This window comes from Amborella trichopoda, chromosome 8 (genome assembly GCF_054954075.1).
Source record: "Amborella trichopoda isolate Santa Cruz 75 chromosome 8, AtrichopodaSantaCruz75HAP2 v2.0, whole genome shotgun sequence".
In the NCBI taxonomy this organism is placed as follows: Eukaryota; Viridiplantae; Streptophyta; class Magnoliopsida; order Amborellales; family Amborellaceae; genus Amborella; species Amborella trichopoda.
Window position 1 is genome coordinate 32,321,037 of NC_142343.1, and position 19,594 is coordinate 32,340,630.

At 36.2% G+C, this 19,594-nt stretch overlaps 1 protein-coding gene across 6 annotated transcripts; it reads left to right on the forward strand.

The window, feature by feature from the left end:
- Window positions 1-10,663: 10,663 nt before the first annotated feature.
- LOC18423581 (Tetratricopeptide repeat (TPR)-like superfamily protein) lies at window positions 10,664-19,201 on the forward strand. Of its 6 annotated transcripts, none has more exons than XM_020674685.2 (3): window positions 10,720-10,969; window positions 12,411-12,509; window positions 17,227-19,201. In XM_020674685.2, the coding sequence occupies exon 3, from the start codon at window positions 17,311-17,313 to the stop codon at window positions 18,961-18,963; it is 1,653 nt and encodes a 550-aa protein (XP_020530344.1). In that variant the 5' UTR covers window positions 10,720-10,969; window positions 12,411-12,509; window positions 17,227-17,310; the 3' UTR covers window positions 18,964-19,201. The 6 variants fall into 6 exon arrangements, with proteins under 6 accessions (XP_020530339.1, XP_020530344.1, XP_020530340.1 ...); XM_020674681.2 differs by lacking the exon at window positions 12,411-12,509 and adding an exon at window positions 11,653-11,915 and having other exon boundaries at window positions 10,772-10,969; XM_088873710.1 differs by lacking the exon at window positions 12,411-12,509 and adding an exon at window positions 11,653-11,940 and having other exon boundaries at window positions 10,780-10,969.
- The last annotated feature ends 393 nt before the right edge of the window (window positions 19,202-19,594 follow it).

The following is a 19,594-nucleotide window of genomic DNA, read 5'->3' on the forward strand; positions in this document are numbered from 1 at the left end:
CAGTCCGATATCTGAAACATCAAACTGCAACGAAAACTACGTAAATGAAAGAAATAAAAAGTTGTGGTGAGCAAAACTATAAGAAAGGGGGACTTGAGCGTAAAATTTCCAATATTTTGGGCCAAAATATAATTCAGGTAAATATTACCGATCCATACATAATAATTTCTCTTCTTATTTTTAATAGGATTACGACGAGCAATAACCTTGAGAACCATACTTTCTTAAAAGAATTGCATTTCTTTTTATAATTTTATTGATTGATAAATCAAGGACCAGATCTACTGTACAAATAACAACTTCATATTTTGAGTAATTTTGCAAGGGAGTTATACATGATCCTACAATACTCTATGGTCGTGATTGTTATCGTGGCCGTAGAGTATTGTAGGGAAACGCAGAGGGTTTTCCACTTTGGCCATATCATGTTCTCGTGGTCCTGCTCTCTACACCACCCATTAAAAATGATTGGATGGTGATACTATTAATGATCATAGCTCTAAGATGATCATATCAATTGTTTATATCTGCCCTTTTTTAAAACCTATTTCAGCATACCAATAGTGGTCCCAGTTTGGACGTTCCTCATTTCCCCCCCCCCCCCCCCCCCCCCCCTCCTCCCTTAGAGGTTTTCTAGCATTAATAAATTTAAGTAACGGGCATTTGGACAATTTTCTAGGATTTGTGATTGGATTAAGAGAAATTTATTAAATTATCCATGGGAGATGAACAATTCAAACACCTTAACTATGTTTTTTTATTCAATTTCAAATACCCATAACCAACGATATTGAATTGGAATAGTTGCAAATAGGTAGAATATTAAATAATTCATTTCTTATAAGAAATTTTTTAAAACTTAGATCAGTGGGCAGATGGTTCACTTACAAATCCGTGTTGAATCGTAGGATTAACAATTCGGATTTGGTCTAGATCGTTTATGAATTGGTGATACAAAAAATATTAAAAATAAATAAAATAAAAAATTAAAATAGAGGTTTATGGGGTGGGGATTTATGGGGACCAAGCTTAAACAAAAGAAAGAAGGAAAATATATAAGAGGGGCTTTTAGGGGGCAAATGAACTGGTGACCCATACCATCCTAGAACGAGATCATCCTCGACCAACTCCCATTCAAATAGCAATCCATAAATTTTTCAGTTTTAAAATAATTAAAGTATACAAACAAACTTTTTACTTATAATATAATGAGGTCACAATCATTCACATACATCAAATTCAAATAGGTGATTGTAAGTGTGCATTAACTAGTCTCAAAGTTTAAATAATAATAATAATAATCTTGAACTTTATGTGATACCCCAAGCCATCCAAATTGACATCTAATGGACTGTAACAATTCCTTGTAACAAAAATAAATAGTTTGAGAATATACAGTCCTTTAAAACAATGCCTATAAGTATTTTGTTAAATTTCCACATGGCTAATAGATACAACAGTTCAGATAGCATTCTTGGTATTTGAGCAGAAGAGCAGGAGCCTTACGGTAATTAAGAGAGTCACATGATCCAATGGTGATGTTTTGTGAGGTGTTGGAGGTGCCCCACGTGAGGGGAAGATTTGGATGGATGGATAGTTGGAGAGGGTGGCATGTACCTTCTCAACCTTTTCCAACTTTCAACCTCAACTCTCCTTTTAGAGACCAAACACTTGTCCCTATTTCTTTCTTCACAATGAACTGCCTAATGCCCCCAAAGGAATGATCCCCTCTCTCTCTCTCATACAATTTATTTTATTTTATTTTATTTTATTTTTCTCGATAGTTTAGTGGTAGGAAATGAACTTGAGATGCGGCACTGCTAAACGTCAATTGCTAAACTAAACAAAGTTACATGCGGAGAACTAGCTTTTTAGTGCCCGAGACCGACTCTCTTGTGTTTTTCTTTCTCTCTCTCCAACATGTCTAAAAATCTATAAGAGAACACACCTCTAAAAATTTACACATGCACAGTAATTCTCAAAGTCCTCAAGGTCGTTTTGTGATCCTTGCAAAACTGCAGGGTTTTCTTGGCACGTACTCCATGTATCTTCCTGTCTCTATACTTTCACTTCACCCCTTTCCTTTTATGTTGCTACCCCATGAGCTACAAAGAGAAAGAGCAGGACCATCATCATCATCATACTGCAGCTTCTTGCCTTTTTTTTCCTTACAAAAAGATGATCAAATGAGGGAATATTAGTTAATTGAATTAAAACAAATCCAAACTAGTGTTTTAGGATCCCAGATTACAGTCGAGGCTCACATGATTTACTTTTAGGAGGCAAGGGACCCGACCCCCAGCTGCCAAGTAGGAACATATGTGCTTTTCTCTTTTAATATTAACTATCTTTATGGCCAATTCCGAATTTGTAGGAACACCAGATGATTTAAAAACTAAAATCGGTTCTGAACCAATTACCTGTCAACCTGGTTTCATCGATGATTTGGGCCAATATGAATGGTTGAACCTTCATGCAGATACATCTAGAAGTAGAAAAATTTCAAAAACCAAGAGCATTAGACAATTTGGGGCTCTCAAGAACCAGATTGGCCCTCCACCCGCCCCCAGCCCCACCGGTTTGGGCTTATTCTGATTCAAACCACCTGTTTAAGCACTAGGAAGAAGTAAACTATCAGCAGTAGAATCGTCTATCTAAAAGATGACTATTGGTGTCCAATTAAGCAAATCAAGAGGCCATTAGCGATCATCTTTATCATTTATTGCTTAATTTTAGGCCATTGATATCAAAATTTCAAGCTAAGAAAAACATGGGTTAAAGGTTAAGTAGTTGAAGTGGTTTGTCAGCACAACATGACATCTTGAAATCCATTTTTATCACAGATAAAAGAGCCCATCTCCACGAAATTACTCCTAAAACAAAAAAAAACAAAAAATGCGGATCAAAGACTTGCAGCTTCTTGACATAATTGTCTTTTAAGTCAATCTTGTTTTCTTTGTATTTTATGGGAGCCGGACTTACTGTTTATTGACTCAATAAATGCAGGTTTCCCGTGGTTAAAAATGAGAGAGAGATGCTTTGTGGTATCCCTAATGTAAGGTCACTTTTGAGTGGATTGGATCTTCACGTGCATCTTCATCACCTTAAAAGTTGAGACTCGTTGCTTGACAATGAGGGAAGCTTCTCTCTCTGTAAAATATTCCTCTCTCTCTCTCTCAAAAATATTCTCAAGGTTTTGTTTTTACATTTATGCATGTTACTAACCCACTTTATCTTTCCATTGTGTACACATAAAAGGAGACCATCTATAATTGCTTTATGTCTCCATGCCCAGGCATCGTTTTCACATTTAAGAAAGAATTTTTTCCATTTTCTTATCCAAGAGAAAAAGTTCTCTCCATTTGCAAGTCTTCTACTTGTGGTATCGGTTCTTCTTGTGGTTTCTTCTACCATAAAAAATATTTAACTTGCAAGTTATTTTTATTTATTTATTTTAGAGGAGCCCGTTTAAAAAGATTTCATGTGCCCACGGGAGCATACTGTCCATTTGCCCCTTCAAGCAAAACCTCTTTAACTTTTTAGGGAAGATCTTGGTGTTCAAGAACTCAAAAATAAAGTTTTGTTTTATAAAATAACAATCTAATGATACCTAGATGCATCTCAGAATTTCAGATGAAGAAAATCCTCCCAGGTATCCATTTTGCCCCAAAGAGTTATTTTACAGCATGCTCATGCCAGAGCATGGTGTATGTGCTCTTTTTTTTCGGTGCCTGTATACAAAAACTACATAGGAAAAAGCGAAGGTTTCTTTGGAATTGGGCTCTACTGTGGACAAGGGTTGAGTATATAAAGCGAAGTTTTCTTCGAAATTTTGGACTTGGGCTCTTGTTGTGGAAAGTGTTTAGATCGCCAACACAAGTATAGAAAAGAAGGAACTTAGTTTGCTGGCATATGTACATGGATCTGGCACAAGGTCGATGGAATTAGAGAGAAATGGTAAAAGCTTTGCCTCACTGGTATTCTGAACATGTTGCCCTAATTATGGACATAAAGGGACACAGATTTAGACCCACTTCTTTCAGATTTGAGGTAATATGGTTAGAAGACAGAACCTTAGTAATGAGGTGAGGTCTGTGTGGCAAAATGTACAGATAGAAGGATGGATAGGACATGTGATAGAGAAGAAATTAAACATTTTAAAACCCAAATTGAGGGCTTGTGGAAAGAGTAGTTTTGGTAGCATTAGCAATTAAATATACAGGGTTTCTAGACTGTGATACTTGGTATCAAGATAATGAGAAACGACGTTGCTTTGGTTTTAACCCATACTCTCTATATAAACAAGATGCTCAATAAATTCGAGCACAGTGATTGTAAGCGAACTTCATACTAATGGATCATATAAAGTTCATGAAAAATGAAAGGAGATATATTTCTTAAATTGAATATGCAAGAGTAATTAGTAGTTTGATGCATGCAATGAGTTGTACAAGACGAGACATTCTATATATAGTAGGTCAAGTTAGTAAATATACTAGTTGCCCAAGTAGGTAGCATTAGGATGCAATCTCTCGAGTTTTGAAATATCTCAAAGGAACTATCTATTTTGGCATGCATTAGACTAGTTATCCGGTAGTGTTGAAAGGATATAGTACTGCAAGTTGGATAGGGTGACAACGAATCGAGTGGGGTCTGAAAAAGTATTATGGGACCGATGGATATGAGAATATAATGTGGGAACCGGACTCAGACTTAGACTCGATTGGACACAACCCATATATATATATATATATATATATATATATATATATATATATATATATATATATATATATATATATATATATATATAATTTCATAACTTGGGACCCAAAAATATAATGTGGAATCGGGACGTGGACCTGGACTCAGATCTAGAACCAGATTCAAACCCAGACCCAAATAGTGTTCAAGTTCAAAATTTGGACCCGAATCCAACCCTGCGAGTCCAACCCCCGAGGTCCAAATTTTTGAACCATACCAGACCCCGATTGGGTCTAGCTATCAGGTTCTAGGTCGTGTCCAGGTCTATTGCCACCCCTAGAGTTGGAGCATGGAACTCAAAGAATCACCAATTCACATTCGGATGGATTTTTACCTTAGGTATTGGAGTGATATCATGGGGCTCAAAGAAGCATATGTGCATATCTCGGTGCACGATGGAATTGGAATTCAATACTGGATTTTGCTTGTGAAAAATCAGAATGGTTAAGGAAATTGCTACATGAAATTCTATATTGGCTTAAACGAATATTGGTGATCAAAATTAACGATGATGACTATGCAATAGTTGCTCAAGCAAATAATGATGTATGCAACATTGATATAATGTGGAATCAGGACGTGGACCTGGACTCAGATCTAGAACCAGATTCAAACCCAGACCCAAATAGTGTTCAAGTTCAAAATTTGGACCCGGATCCAACCCCGCGAGTTCAACCTCCGAGGTCCAAATTTTTGAACCATACCAGACCCCGATTGGGTCTAGCTATCAGGTTCTAGGTCGTGTCCAGGTCTATTGCCACCCCTAGAGTTGGAGCATAGAACTCAAAGAATCACCAATTCACATTCGGATGGATTTTTACCTTAGGTATTGGAGTGATATCATGGGGCTCAACGAAGCATATGTGCATATCTCGGTGCACTATGGAATTGGAATTCAATACTGGATTTTGCTTGTGAAAAATCAGAATGGTTAAGGAAATTGCTACATGAAATTCTATATTGGCTTAAACGAATATTGGTGATCAAAATTAACTATGATGACTATGCAATAGTTGCTCAAGCAAATAATGATGTATGCAACATCAAATAGCATGTTGCACACTGACATGACTCCATCCAAATGTTGATCTAAGATGGAGTGGAAAATATAGAATTTGTAAGATCCAATGATAATTTGGTCGATCCTTCGATAAAGGCCTTACAAGGGAAGACAACAGTTGGATGTCAATAGTATGAGGCTAGAGTCCATAGAGTAACAATCAATAGTGTCAATCCAATCTAGGCCTATTGTTACCTTAAGAGGTTGATATTCAATGTGGTAAAAACAAGCCATTTGTATGGTTAGTTGGATCACTAGACATGGTTAAAAAATTTTAAGCACCAATTCTAGAATGATCCATCCATACAGTGAAAAGATCAAGTGACGACCTGCATGAGAAGAGGTTGAGCTAGGCTCATAATGATGTTTGTAACTGATACAGTTAGGTTGTTTAATATGCAAATACACCCTTGATAGTCTCACCTATATAAGTGTGTAAGTGAGATCACTTCCTATGAAATTGACCTCATATCTAGAGCCTCACAAAAATCAGGATATAGGCTCATGGCCCATAACAACCGACAATATAAAGAGACACCAAAGAGTGTATGTCGCTTGTGTATTGTGCTATTGCAATGTTAGATAAGATTCTTGGTTCACAACTATATGCTATTTTAGAGCATGATGTACTTCGTAGTGCATACACTAAGTGAAGGTTTAAATAGAAAGATATTGTCATGGTCTCCGAATGACATATGTTGCCTAATGTTTGCATATTCTTTTTAAATAGTGGAGGAAATTGCTATATTTTGCTTTTGGAAAATAATGTATGTTTGTAACATAGTGTTTTTGATAGCGTGCTTTGTCTTTGTAAAAAGAGTAGTAATAGGTGGGAAGACTTTTTTATATATGAGTTTATCCTCTTCACTTGTACTTTAAGAACTAAATGGAGAGAGTGCCTATACAAACATACAAAATGTGTGCATGTGCCTGTATGAGGGCTTAAGGGCGCTTAATGACACACTTCTTTTGCACAATCGCTTCAGTGCAAGAGCTGCCCTTACCCTGCATATGTATGGTGTTTAGGCTTGTGGCTCTGTTTCTTTTACCATAATAGGCAAAACCACTGGTAGGTTTAGGGGTGTACTAAAGAAACCCCACCAGTAGATTGGTGCACAGATCACATGGATTGGTGCACTTTGATGTTTTATACCTCATTGGTTCTGGTGGAGTGGCGCAGTATGGTGATTTGTGCCCCCTTGGTAAAGATACACTGACTCGAAGGGATTAGTGCGCTTTGGTACTTGTGCTCCACTGGTGAAGATATGTATATAGAGCATGATCGTTTTTTCTTGCCATAATAGGCAAAGCCATTGGTAGATATTAGGTGCGTTCCAAAGAAGCCCCACTAGTAGTTTGGTGTGCAGATCAGATTGATTGGTGCACTCCAATGTTTATGCCCCATTAGTTATAGAGGATTGGTGCACTATGGTGATTTGTGCCCCCTTAGTGAAGATATGCAGCTTTGGTGGATTAGCGCACTTTGGTACTTGTACTCTGCTGATGAAGATATGTACATAGAGCATGACGGTTAGTCTTCTTGCGCTGAAAGAGACACCGTGTGATAGTTAGCTATCCTATTGCATGTCAATTGCAATACATGTATCATTTTGATAGTAGAGATTTCAAGTGACTCAACTCTTCATTTAATGCTTACTTGAACAGTCACTAAAGTAATTAAAAATGTATTTTCTCTTTTTATAAATAGGGACTTGTCTCCTCCAATTTGGACACACAAAAGAAATTTTCTTGCTTTCAAAAGGCTTTTGTGAGAATTCCTCTTTCTAAAAAGATACAACTATGGTGATCTAGATCTAGTAATACTTGTACATTTGTATTGGCAAGGTAGTTTTCAATTTCTTCTGCTTCTATATATCCTAAGGACAAATATTCTAGGTGAAATTTAGATACATACTGATTATTATCAGTAATGAGCACATATTGTCTTGAAGTAACGATCTATCGTAGGATTAAATAGTTTGAAACTTATTTTGCTTGATTTGTTTCTTGTTTTTGCATGTTTCACCCCCAATTTCCAATATTGCTTTTCGATGTCAAAACTAGATCTATGTCTCTGTGAACCAGTAGGTTTGAACATTCTTTTCAGATGCCTGAGCTTTTCTTCTTTTTAGAAAACGAGAAGCTTTATGGTTCCAAATATGGAGATAATTAGCTAACTAGACGGTTTTTTTTTTTTTTGGTAAAAAATTTCAAGAATTTGTGTCTTTTTTCCCCTTCAACCAATCGAAAGCTTGGAGGTTCCTTTATTTGAGTTTAACAATATATTTCTGTCTTTCTATCTCACAACCAAGCAAGAAGATTTGGGTTTTTTTTTTATTGTTTACCTTTCTCATTTTCCCCTGCAAGTGGGTAAAAGGTTGGTAGGCTTGATTTGGCCTCTTAAAGCATGTGATTTCATTGCCCAAAAGCGAGATTAACATAGGCAGACCACTCTCCCTTGTTTTAACTTCAAATGGTGGAAGGATAGAGCTTGCCTCTTTTTTTTCTAGAGAGAGAAATGTGAGGGCTTGCCGCTAGTTTTAGTAAAATGGTAGAGCTTAGTTTCATTTTCTTCCTTCCCTAACAATGTGGAGACACAATAAAATTAAGAAGCATGATTATATGATTCAATGTGAAAAAGTTTGTTAGTTTTTTTTTAGTGTTTTAAAATTAAATGATTTTCAATCCGGATCCTTGACATAGATGGGAATCATTTGGATCTAAACTGGCTCAAAAATGATATAGATTCATTTGGGACCAAACTAGCTCAAGAATGGTATAGATCTAATTAAATTCCCTCTAAAACTCCTCTTATATATATATGTATATATATATATATATATATATATATATGTATAAAGAGAGAGAGAGAGAGAGAGAGATATATATATATATATATATATATGTATATGATCTTATAGGACCATCCCCCACTCATGTATAAGTCCCCAAAAGATCACCATTAAATTTGACACGGATTTATAGAAAAGTTAAGTCCTACAGCCATGTGAGTACTTTTCTATAGATCGATGCCAACTTTAATGATGATCCTTTGGGATCCTATACGTATGGGTGGAGGAGGGTCGTATGAGATCGTTACTCATATATATATTATTATTATTTTATATTTTTTTAGTTTATCTATTGTTTTTTAGGTCCATTCTAAATCTCCATAAATTTTCATTTTATTTTATTTTTAACATTTCTCTATATCTCGATTTAAATTGATCTAAACCCAATCTAGATTATGATCCAACCGTTTGACACCATCTGTCAGTCAACGATTTGCCCCACCGAGCCGCGTTTCAAAGCATAGGTCTTTTCATAAAAAGAATTTTAAAGTGGTTCTTAGTAATTCTTTTCAATGTGAAGATATTTTTTAGGAAAAATTATGTCCGTACCATATTTACAAGTGGTTCAAATTTTTGAAAAACTTACATAACTATCTATTTATTTATTAATTTTTTCTAATTTTTTTTCAAGATTCGATGTTGGAAACATCAAACTACTTTTTAATTTTATTATTTTATTACTTTTTGCAATGTAGGGAACGGTCTGAGGTCTAGATCCTTGGACCGCCCTATACTTTATATATTTTTTAAGGTATAAGGTCTGATGTTCAAGACACCGAGCCAAAATTTATAAAAAGAGCCAGTTGGTCCAATATTTCCTAATATAGGACCCTGCCCCCAATTGCTACAACCTACTTATGTTCTGGGTGGTCCGTTGGACCACAAACTTTTTGTTTTTTGTTTTTTTCTTTTATGTTTTCTTGATCCTATGAGCACACTCTAAGTTTTCCTCAATGGCTATCTATCTAAGCTCTTAGACTTCATGAAATTTTGCCAATTTTTAAACTTTTTTGTGGTACACTGAGGTCTTTGTGGCCGGGCGGATCACCTAAGACAAAGACTCGAAAAAGGCTTGGAAAGCTTCATGGGAGAGTCCATCCGATGTTCAAGATATCACACCAACCTACTTTCTTGTCTTTTTGAAAACTTTGGTTCGATGCGTTCAACATGGACCGATGTGTTTTAAAAATCTTTTTATAGGGAATTGGACCTGTCTTTGCACTTCAAAATTCTTTTTTAAAAATAAGAAGAATGTTTCGAACATCAAACTTTTGGTGTAAAAAGCCAAAAAAAAAAAAAAAAAACCATGTGTGGGGGTGTTTTTAAAAAATAAAAAAATATACAGAAACTATTTATTTTTGGTACAAAAATGCAACAATCATACTTGCCTATTAAATTTCAAATCAAATGGTCTTAAGAGTGTCACTCTTTACACTCAAAGTTCACAAAAAAATTCTGAAACTTCATGACACAAATCAAACCACCCAATTTGACATCTAATGGCTAGGAGTAATTGTGATATCTTTATAATTAAGATAAATAGTCTTATAAATCTTAAAAAACAACATCGATTCAATGTCCCAAATATGAAACCGGTGCACTTTTACGTCATATTTTCATAAAATTGTATTACTATATAGTTATCGTATTTTAAGATGGTACGAAAGTGGTGTTTCTTTTTTTTTTTTTTAAGGAAAATGAGTTTCACTTTATAACTCACCGAAAATTGCATTTCTAACATTAGAAAACCTTCATCTCGGCTTTTATCCTCATGATTGTGAAAAAATTAGGGTTTTAAGCTTTAAAAATAGTGTATATCGTGAGATCAATAATTTTTTAAATTTAAATCTTATAATTAATATTGAAAATTGATTTTAAAACCATCATGAAAATTTTCAATATCCAAAGTGATTATTATTTATCTTTTGCAACTATTTATAAAGAGACCATTTATTGTCTCCTAAATTTCAAAATTGGTGCCTGCAAGAGTATCATTAAATTGACACAAATTTTTTTAAAAATTCTTAAACTTAGTAACTCACCGAGTACTCCAATTTGACATGCAATAATTTGACATGTAATGAGTCAGAATGATTGTTTGTGCTGTTGGAGCGTATTTGATAACAGAAAGTTGGTAACCAAAAGTTGGAACTTTATTTTTCTTCTTTTGTGATTGATCCGACCTTTGTTCATGACAAAAGTTTCGTCGAAAATCATGGACGATGAAACGGAAAGTTTTCCCGGTGAAAACCCGTCATTTTCCTGCTTGCTGCTCTCCTCCGCTTGCGCACAGGTTCTCTATCTCGCCTCTCCCTCTCTCTCTTATGTTCCCTCTCATCCCCGACCTTCTGTCTCTCTTTAAGGCTCTCACTCCTCTGCATTCTCTCTCTCTAGAGCTCTCACACCCCTGCTTTCTCTCTGCAAATCCCTCTACCCCAATTTGGGTTGTAGGGCTCTCACACCTCGACACTCTCTCTCTATAGCTCTGACACTCCTTTACTCTCTCTCTGTGTACTAGGGCTCTCATACATCTGTACTCTCTCTCTAGAGCTCTCACACCCCGGCTCTCTCTCGTCAAATCCCTCTACCCCAATTTGGGTTGTAGCCCTATCAATTTTTTCTTGTTGGGATAAATTATTTGTAAATGATGGATTTTTGGTTTCCTTTTCACCTGTTTTGGTTTTTCTCTCTCTTATGTGGTCTTGTTTCTCTGTGGTTTTCTGACATGCTCTCTTTGTGATGCTTTGATTTTTCATGTAGCATTAGTAGCTCTGTAAATATCTGCTTTAAGCTTTTCTTATTTTTCATTTCTCGTTTATTCATGCAAGATCTCTTATCAAGTGCCCTACAAACCTAGAACAGTATCTGAACGTTGATATTATTGATCGAAAGTGATGGACCCTATAGTAATCAATGAGACTTTAGAATTTAGATCAATGGATTGATTGTTTATGACTAGTTGATGTTCCTTCTTAGGAATGCACATTATTCCTTAGTGAAGTAGCTATTCCTTCTTAGGAATGCAAGTTGGAGCATTATTGTGGTGTCAAAATTGCTATTGTTAGAAGGCACTGCTTTCTCTTCCAGCAGGTTAGCAGTGGAATTCAGAACTTGGGGATAAGAACCAAGTTGCTTTGAACCCATATTTGTTCACAGGATTGCCTTGTGAATACCAACAGGAACTGGAAATCTTGCCAACCAGGTCAAGGTCTTGGCAGCACAAGCTTAATAGAGTTGAGGTTATGAATTTAAATCCATTTTAGGGTATTATTTTGTTTCTTTTGTTGTGGTTTTTACTATTTCATTGGATTGACTTGTATTTGGTTTAAGCAATGAATCTGGTTTGGCTATTTTGATTGGCTTGGAGTTCTTTGCATGATTGTTTAGTGGAATTGGCTTCTCTTTGGGTGTTGCCTTTCTTTAGATTTTTTATTTGTAGATGAAATCTTAGTTATTCTTTTCATTATTTCCTTCTTGAATTCACTGGAGCCATTTGGTCTTGCTTTTCATGGCAGAATTGATGTGTAGTTCACATAAAACAAGAGTATGCAAAGTGATCTGGTTTAGCTATTTTGATTGGCTTGGAATTATTTGCATGATTGTTTAGTGGAATTGGCTCCTCTTTGGGTGTTGCCTTTCTTTAGATTTTTATTTGTACATGAAATCGTAGTTATTCTTTTCATTATTTCCTTCTTGAATTCACTGGAGCCATTTGGTCTTGCTTTTCATGGCAGAATTGATGTGTGGTTCACATAAAACAAGAGTATGCAAAGTGATTGGTTAAATTCATCTCTAAGTCATTTACTTCATTGGATACATAGAAGTTCTATTGGGTACTTCTTTTCTTCTTTATGTTTTATTGTTGTTACTTTTCTTATTAAATATTGTTAATTATTTGTATGATGAAAGTTTCAACTGCTATTTCAAGGATAAATAACCATGGAGCCAATTGACTGAGAGCCGAATGGGCCTCCATGACCTTTTTGTCTTCTCAATGGGAAAACATCCCCTGACTTCATCTCCTAAAAAGCATCCGCAAAGTTCACAATCTTGTTGTTGTTAATCAGTATAAAGACCATTTTCAGTACATCTTATGGCTTGATTGTTCTGTCATTGTATACAAGGTCCTCTTTACCCTTGTGTTTTTGCTATCAAGTTCTTCTTTGCTTGTGATGGTATGCGAATGTGAGATCATAGTAGCATGCGTTGTAGATCATTGTGGAAGAAGACTTGCTTAGTGATGTACGGTCTGCTATTAGGGCCTCCCAAAATGTTCTAGAATATAGATTGTTGCTCTATAGAAATTTCTTTGCAGCATGTTCACTGGGAAACAAAGAAGCAGGTTGATGTGTTGGCCCTAATTGTGATCTCTAGTATGAGTTTGCTTGTGTTTCTCTCCCTTTCTTGTAGTGTTCGTTATATATCTTGAGTCTTCTATATAATTCCCTTACCCAACAATAAAAGCAAATCCTTTAAAAAAATTTAATGCAAGAATTATATGCCAGTGTCAAGATTCCTCTTCGATGTAAATTCTATTGATGATATGGTAACTTACAGTCTGACTGAGGGTGAGGCTCTTGATAGAGCAAAATGGCAGAACATAATTTGTGTAGCAGACCCCAAATAGTTAGGATAAGGCTTCAATGATGATGATGATGAATAAAATATTTTAAAGAAATTTAAGCGTTATAAAAAATTAAGAAAATCGAATCATTGTATAATATTTTAATTTTTTGCATTTGGAATGTAGTTATGACTTTATGTAGCATAATAACAATCAAGGATCCTTCTTTGGCAAATAAAGATAAGTATTAAATTGAAGCTCAAGGTAATTTGTGACCTGTTAAAGAGCCCAAAAGGGGCAATATTGTCTACCACCATTGCAACTAAAAAGCAATAAAGCATTTCCTCTTTTTTTATTCTCACATTTGTCTCGTAACATCAATAGTGGATGAAACTTGGATAATCTAACCAGAAAACAACAAGATGGTACTCAAATGATTATACATCAATTATGTAACCATTGGAACATATGACCAGGTTTTACATTTCATTCTTCTTTTCATTGTTGTATTATCCTTGTATAAACCTGACATCTCTATTTTTTACTGAGTCCCCGCTTGTGGGTGTCTGCGGAACTGTGTTCTTGTAATTACTTACTTCTTTAATACAAGTTAACCTTCTCTCAACAAAAAATATTTCCTACGCTATCCTATATTTTTCTAACAAATACTGCCTATAGAATTGTTTCAAGGGTAGGAAGGGGCGTATTGAATTTGATGAAAGAAGAAAACGAATTGGCTTCTCAAACAAATAATTTTTTTGAGTCCCTGATAAAAAAGAGAAAGTATAAGATGAGACAATTTACTTTTGTACAAAGAGGTCGTACTTATTCCTAGCCATCAAATGTGAAATCAAGTGGCTAAGGGTGTGCCACTGATTATGCATAATGCGCAATATATTTCTCGGACTTTGTGCATTGTTCTTAGTACCCAAAGTTTAAATCTAATAGCTAGAGATGATATGACCTTCTTGAACCAAAAATAGATGGTCTCATAGAATACATTCCCGATAAGAAAAGTTACTGGCAGCTCATAGAGAGGCCAACAGAGTGCTTTTGAGATTGTTAAGGAAAGCAAAATATTCTATGCTACACATTGAAGGGGTGCTCAGAGTTCCATGGAAACCCACTAACTAAGGACTTGATGAGATAGATATGTATAATCAGCGACCAACAGGTTATTCATTTCAACAATATCAATCTGCAGATTTGCAGTTTGCAGAACTCTAAGTATTGTCTTTTACTTGATTGGTAAGCTTTAGTCTATACCCAAAGCAAAGTTCAGGTTTCATAATAATGTACATTACTCAGGTAGCCTAGCCAGTCCACCTTTGTGTCCTACATATTTTAGGAGCTTCCTTTTTAGCAAGTTGTTTGCAAAGATAAACATCCAATCTTGTCTCTATAGGAGGGGATCATCTTGCTAAGAAGTTTGAGTGTCATTAACTTCTATTTTTCCCATATTAGTAGAGATCTCTAATACAATGGGATGCCACTTAAGAACCTTGTTTTAGGGGTACTACATGAAGTAGGATTATGGGATACACAAATTGTACAATTCAAGAAAGCCATAGAGAATGCCATCATACGGATCAAGAACAATTTGTTGTTATAAAGAGCCATAGACATAAGCCTTACTAAGTATTTTAGACTCCTTTATGCAATTATATTAATGTTTTGGAGACATATATAAATAGACATCTTCAACTAATACCATTGAAAATGGCACATAAAAAATAAGTTGGTATTACGGTTTCATTCATCGGATGTAACATGTTGGTCCTTTAGGTTTTCAGGATGCAAAGTATCAGCAACTATGTCATTCACAAAGGAGTCCACACCTACATCTAGATATGTTTTAACATTAAAAAATAGGAGTACATTCAGAAATGTAATGAACAATGTAACCAGATCATCATCATTATCAAAGCTTTTTTCCAACTAATTGGGATTAGCTACACAAATCTTGGTTCGTCATTCTACTCTATTAAGGGTCATACTCTCAGTGACACCATAAGTCCCCATATCTTTTCTCACTACCAACCATGACCTTTTGGGCGTATCACTTGCCCTTTATGAGCCTCTGCTTGAACTAACTCACACCTCCTAACTGGTGGTGTATTGGGTCTGCCCCACATATGGCCAGCCTAGCTAAGTCTACTCTCTCTCATTTTATCGCTTATTGGTATCATACCTAATTTTTCCCGAATGTGTTCATTTCGAATTATATCCCTTGTTTCATCACTCATCCATCTCAACATCCTCATCTTCGCCACACTAATTCTATGGGAAATAGTGTAACAGGATAATCTCTTTAAATATGATTGTGTTTTCCTTTGCACTTAACAAGATGTACATGATGAATAAATGAGAAGAAAAAAGAATATATGAAGCATGGATGGTGAGAGTGTACAAAAAGAAACACAACTTCCAAGCTTGACAGGTGAGAGTTTTAATATCATTGCGGGAAAAATGCATAACAACTCGAGACCCTGTATCTGATATCATACAAGAAAAGACTGAGATATCTTTCTACCACGAAACTAGAAATCAATTCAAAACTCTTTGTCAAATTGACAGAGGCCAAAATCGTCCAAGGTTAAAAGGTGAGAGATTTGACATTTTTTATGTTGAAGCCACAGATCATTTCAAGACCCCGTGATTGATTTTCGTCATAATGAATACATAAAGGTTTCGGAGTAAATTGTTAACTAAACCAGAATCCACAAATTCTTAGTGCCCAATTCCATACTAAGTAACATAACTAAAATCAGGAACAGACTGAGCATATCCTACTGAACAATCATTTGAATCTCTCTCTCTCTCTCTCTCTCTCTCTCTCTCTCTCTCCCAATGAACACTTGGGATGAAGCCCGTTTTCTACTTGTAGTAGTTTCCAATTAATTGAACCAGTCATGTAAGCCATTGTGCTATATTCTGGATGCTAGTCTTCAACTTTCTTGAGACAAATAGCCTATTAGAAGTGATTTTGATGTCAATCGGTTGGAATGTACAAATAATGGATCATGGTTGTCATCTTTTTTTGTTGAGTAGGACAGCTTGGTATGCACTAGAGCAGGGTTCAGCGCAATATCTCTGTCCTTTAAATTGGTTGTCTAATCAATTTGGCCGATGGCCTGGTTGATGTCTTAATAGAAGTCTTAATAGCCCTGTTGCACAGCACATGGTACAGCCTTTGTCTCCGGGAAACCTTCAAAGCAAAAGCTCATAACATCTCATGGTGGAATGCAATATTTCACTTGTGGATGACCAAAATGATAGTGTATCTAAAGGTCATACAGGATACCTGATCATATGAATGAGGACCATGCACTTTATAGAGGAATTTAGAAGTAGCCATTGTTGTTTCCGGGTTGCACTTAATGGAAATGGACACTATGAAGAAGCTGCCTAAGAACTGACAATAGTCAGTTGGATTTGCGCCAGGATAACCTTCTAATAAGATATCTTTTGTTTATCAAGGTTACATGTTTGCTCCGTGAATGCATGGTTAAGTACACATAGGGCGTCATTGATCAGATTCACTTCATAGACAATAAGAACATGGATATCCTGTTACAAATAGACATCTATTTTGGGAAGTAATTCTCAATAGCTTGTGATAGCACGATTGCCCTTAATATTATCACTTAGCAAAGTGGACCCTTTATGCTTATACAATTATAAACTATGCTCTTATCTACAAAATGAAATATTTTCCTTGTAGACTGCACATATTTATCAGCACATGCTGCTTTTCAATGTATATAGCTCTTTCTCACTGCATCTTCAGTGTGTTTGAATATTTTATGACTACTTTTGGTTTACATTTCTTTTTCGATTACTTTAAAAGATACAAACTGCTGTTGTTTATGTTCTTATTTGATTGAGATTTTGGTTACGCTTTATGGTTCCTTCATTTTCTTAAGTCCTATTTGTGAATTGGTTTAATATGGTTATCAGTAAATTGGTTGAACTATCATTTTCAGGTTTTCTTGATTGCATATTTGGTGCCTCGTTAGGATGTCACATTTGCAATGCAAGCATGAAGCAGCCAATGGATTTCTTGTGGGATGTCTTATTTCCAGTTAAGGATTATCACCAGGCTTTCACATTGTGTTTCCAGAAGGTTTCATTCCCCAACTTATTGCATATCACTGCAATTCAACACCCTTTTAGCTCACAAACCATGCACAGCATCAGAGGAGAGCCTAGAAAAGGCTTTAGAAATTTTGGATTTAATTTCTCCACAACCTGGAAAAGAAGGCTCTGGGAACAAGCATATGCGCCTCATAGAGGGATGCATGGAAGCACTCATTAAAACAGACAGTAGACAGGAAAAAAAAGGAAGACTGAGAAAACCAAAAGAGCCCACTGCAATTTCTGATAAGATCTCCAAGAGAAGTGTAGCTTTTTCAGGTTATGAGAAGGATGGCTATTATAAAAATAACTCTGATGCGAACGATGCTCTCACCTTCTTCTTTCACATGCGCAAACAAGGAATGAAACCAGATGAGCAAACTTTGTCCAGTGTTCTTAGTGCCTGTGGAAGTGAAAGAGTCTACAATCTGGGTACCCAACTTCATGCAATATCTGTTCATTCTGGCCTGGACCTGTGCATCTCTATTGGGACCTCGTTGGTCAATTTTTACAGCAAATGTGGAGATTTAGATGAAGCGTATCAGGTGTTTGAGGGCCTTCTTGAGAAAAATGTTGTGTCCTGGACTGCACTGATTGCAGGTTTTGCTCAGCAAGGGCAAGGCGAGAGGTGTTGGGACCTCTTCCTTCGTATGCAATTTTCTCTCTCTAGACCCAATGATTTCACCTATGCAAGCCTCCTGAAAGCATGCACAGGCATCGGCTCTTTAGCTGAGGGTAGGGTCATCCATTGTCATACCATAAAAGGTGGCTTCCATTCCTATACCCATGTGGCCAATGCTCTTATTACAATGTATGCCAAGTGTGGGAGCATCGAGGAAGCAAACTACATGTTTGAAGAGACAGAAATTCGCGATGTAATATCATGGAATGCCATGATCATGGCCTATGCTCATCATGGCCTTGGGGACGAGGCCTTATACTTGTTTAGAGAGATGGAGAAGAGAGCCATAGAACCTGATGCCATAACCTTTCTTGGTGTTCTCTCTTCGTGCAGACATGTGGGGCTTGTGGAGGAAGGATGGCATTACTTCTATTCAATGGTTTGTGAGCACAAGATTGATCCTGGACTGGATCATTATGCATGCATGGTTGATCTTTTAGGTCGAGCTGGGCTCCTTGATCAAGCCAAAGAGTTCATAAGGAGTATGCCTATCTTGCCAAATGCTGTTGTGTGGGGGTCACTTCTCTCTTCCTGTAGGCTGCATGGAGATGCTCGGATTGGGAGCTGGGCAGCTCAACATAGGCTTTTGTTGGAACCTGGTTGTTCTGCAACTTATGTGCAGTTGGCTAATCTGTATGCTGCTTCTGGATCTTGGGAAGAAGCAGCTAGAGTGAGAAAATTGATGAGAGAGAAAGGATTGAGAACAAGTCCGGGGTATAGCTGGATTGAGGTTAAGAACAGGGTTTACAAGTTTAAAGCAGAGGACAGGTCAAACCCAAGGTGGGTTGAGATGATTTGGGTGGTGGATAGTTTGGTGAAACAGATGAAAAGCCTGGGTTATGTGCCTGACACAAGCTTGGGCTTGGATCTGAATGAAGAGGGTGGTTTCATTGATTGTTATTAGTTGAATATTGAGATATGATTCTTTACTTCTCGGTATTCATTTTGGTAAGCATTGATTCATGTTGTACCGTATCGCAAGTTTAAGCCTAATCCATCTTGTATCAGATCACAAATTTACATGTTTGTTTTCTGTAATTACATGTGTGCGTGCATTGTACTGATATAGCTTTAATGTAATATTGCAAGAACAAACTACACAGACAAACAAATCCTCTAAATGCTTAATTTTTTCTAAGAAACATGCGCTGGTTTGGTTTTATTTATATGGTATTTGAAAACATCTGGTTTGTATTGTTACTGTCATATTTTACCCTTTTGTGTAAAGATGAACTACTGCTCGTCATCTTTTGGATGTTAAAACATAGTGAATGGGTTATGGTGCAATACAATAGTTGCCAATTTTATGGGTCTACTATGGAAAGAATCAAAGTTTGCTAGCATAACTTTTATGGTGTAATATTTGCATAATACGAAGCTAGAGCGGCTATGCACCTCAGCAAGCATTCTTTTGGCTCTGCCTCTAATCACTCATTCTTAGCTTAACGACTTCACTCTTCAGTCGTTCTTAGCTTAACGACTTCACTCTTCAGTCGTTCTTAGCTTAACGACTTCACTCTTCACTCGCTTGTTGG

Coding starts and splice junctions, on each gene's coding strand:
- LOC18423581 (XM_020674680.2), top strand. CDS start 17,311: ATGTCTTATTTCCAGTTAAGGATTATCACCAGGCTTTCACATTGTGTT.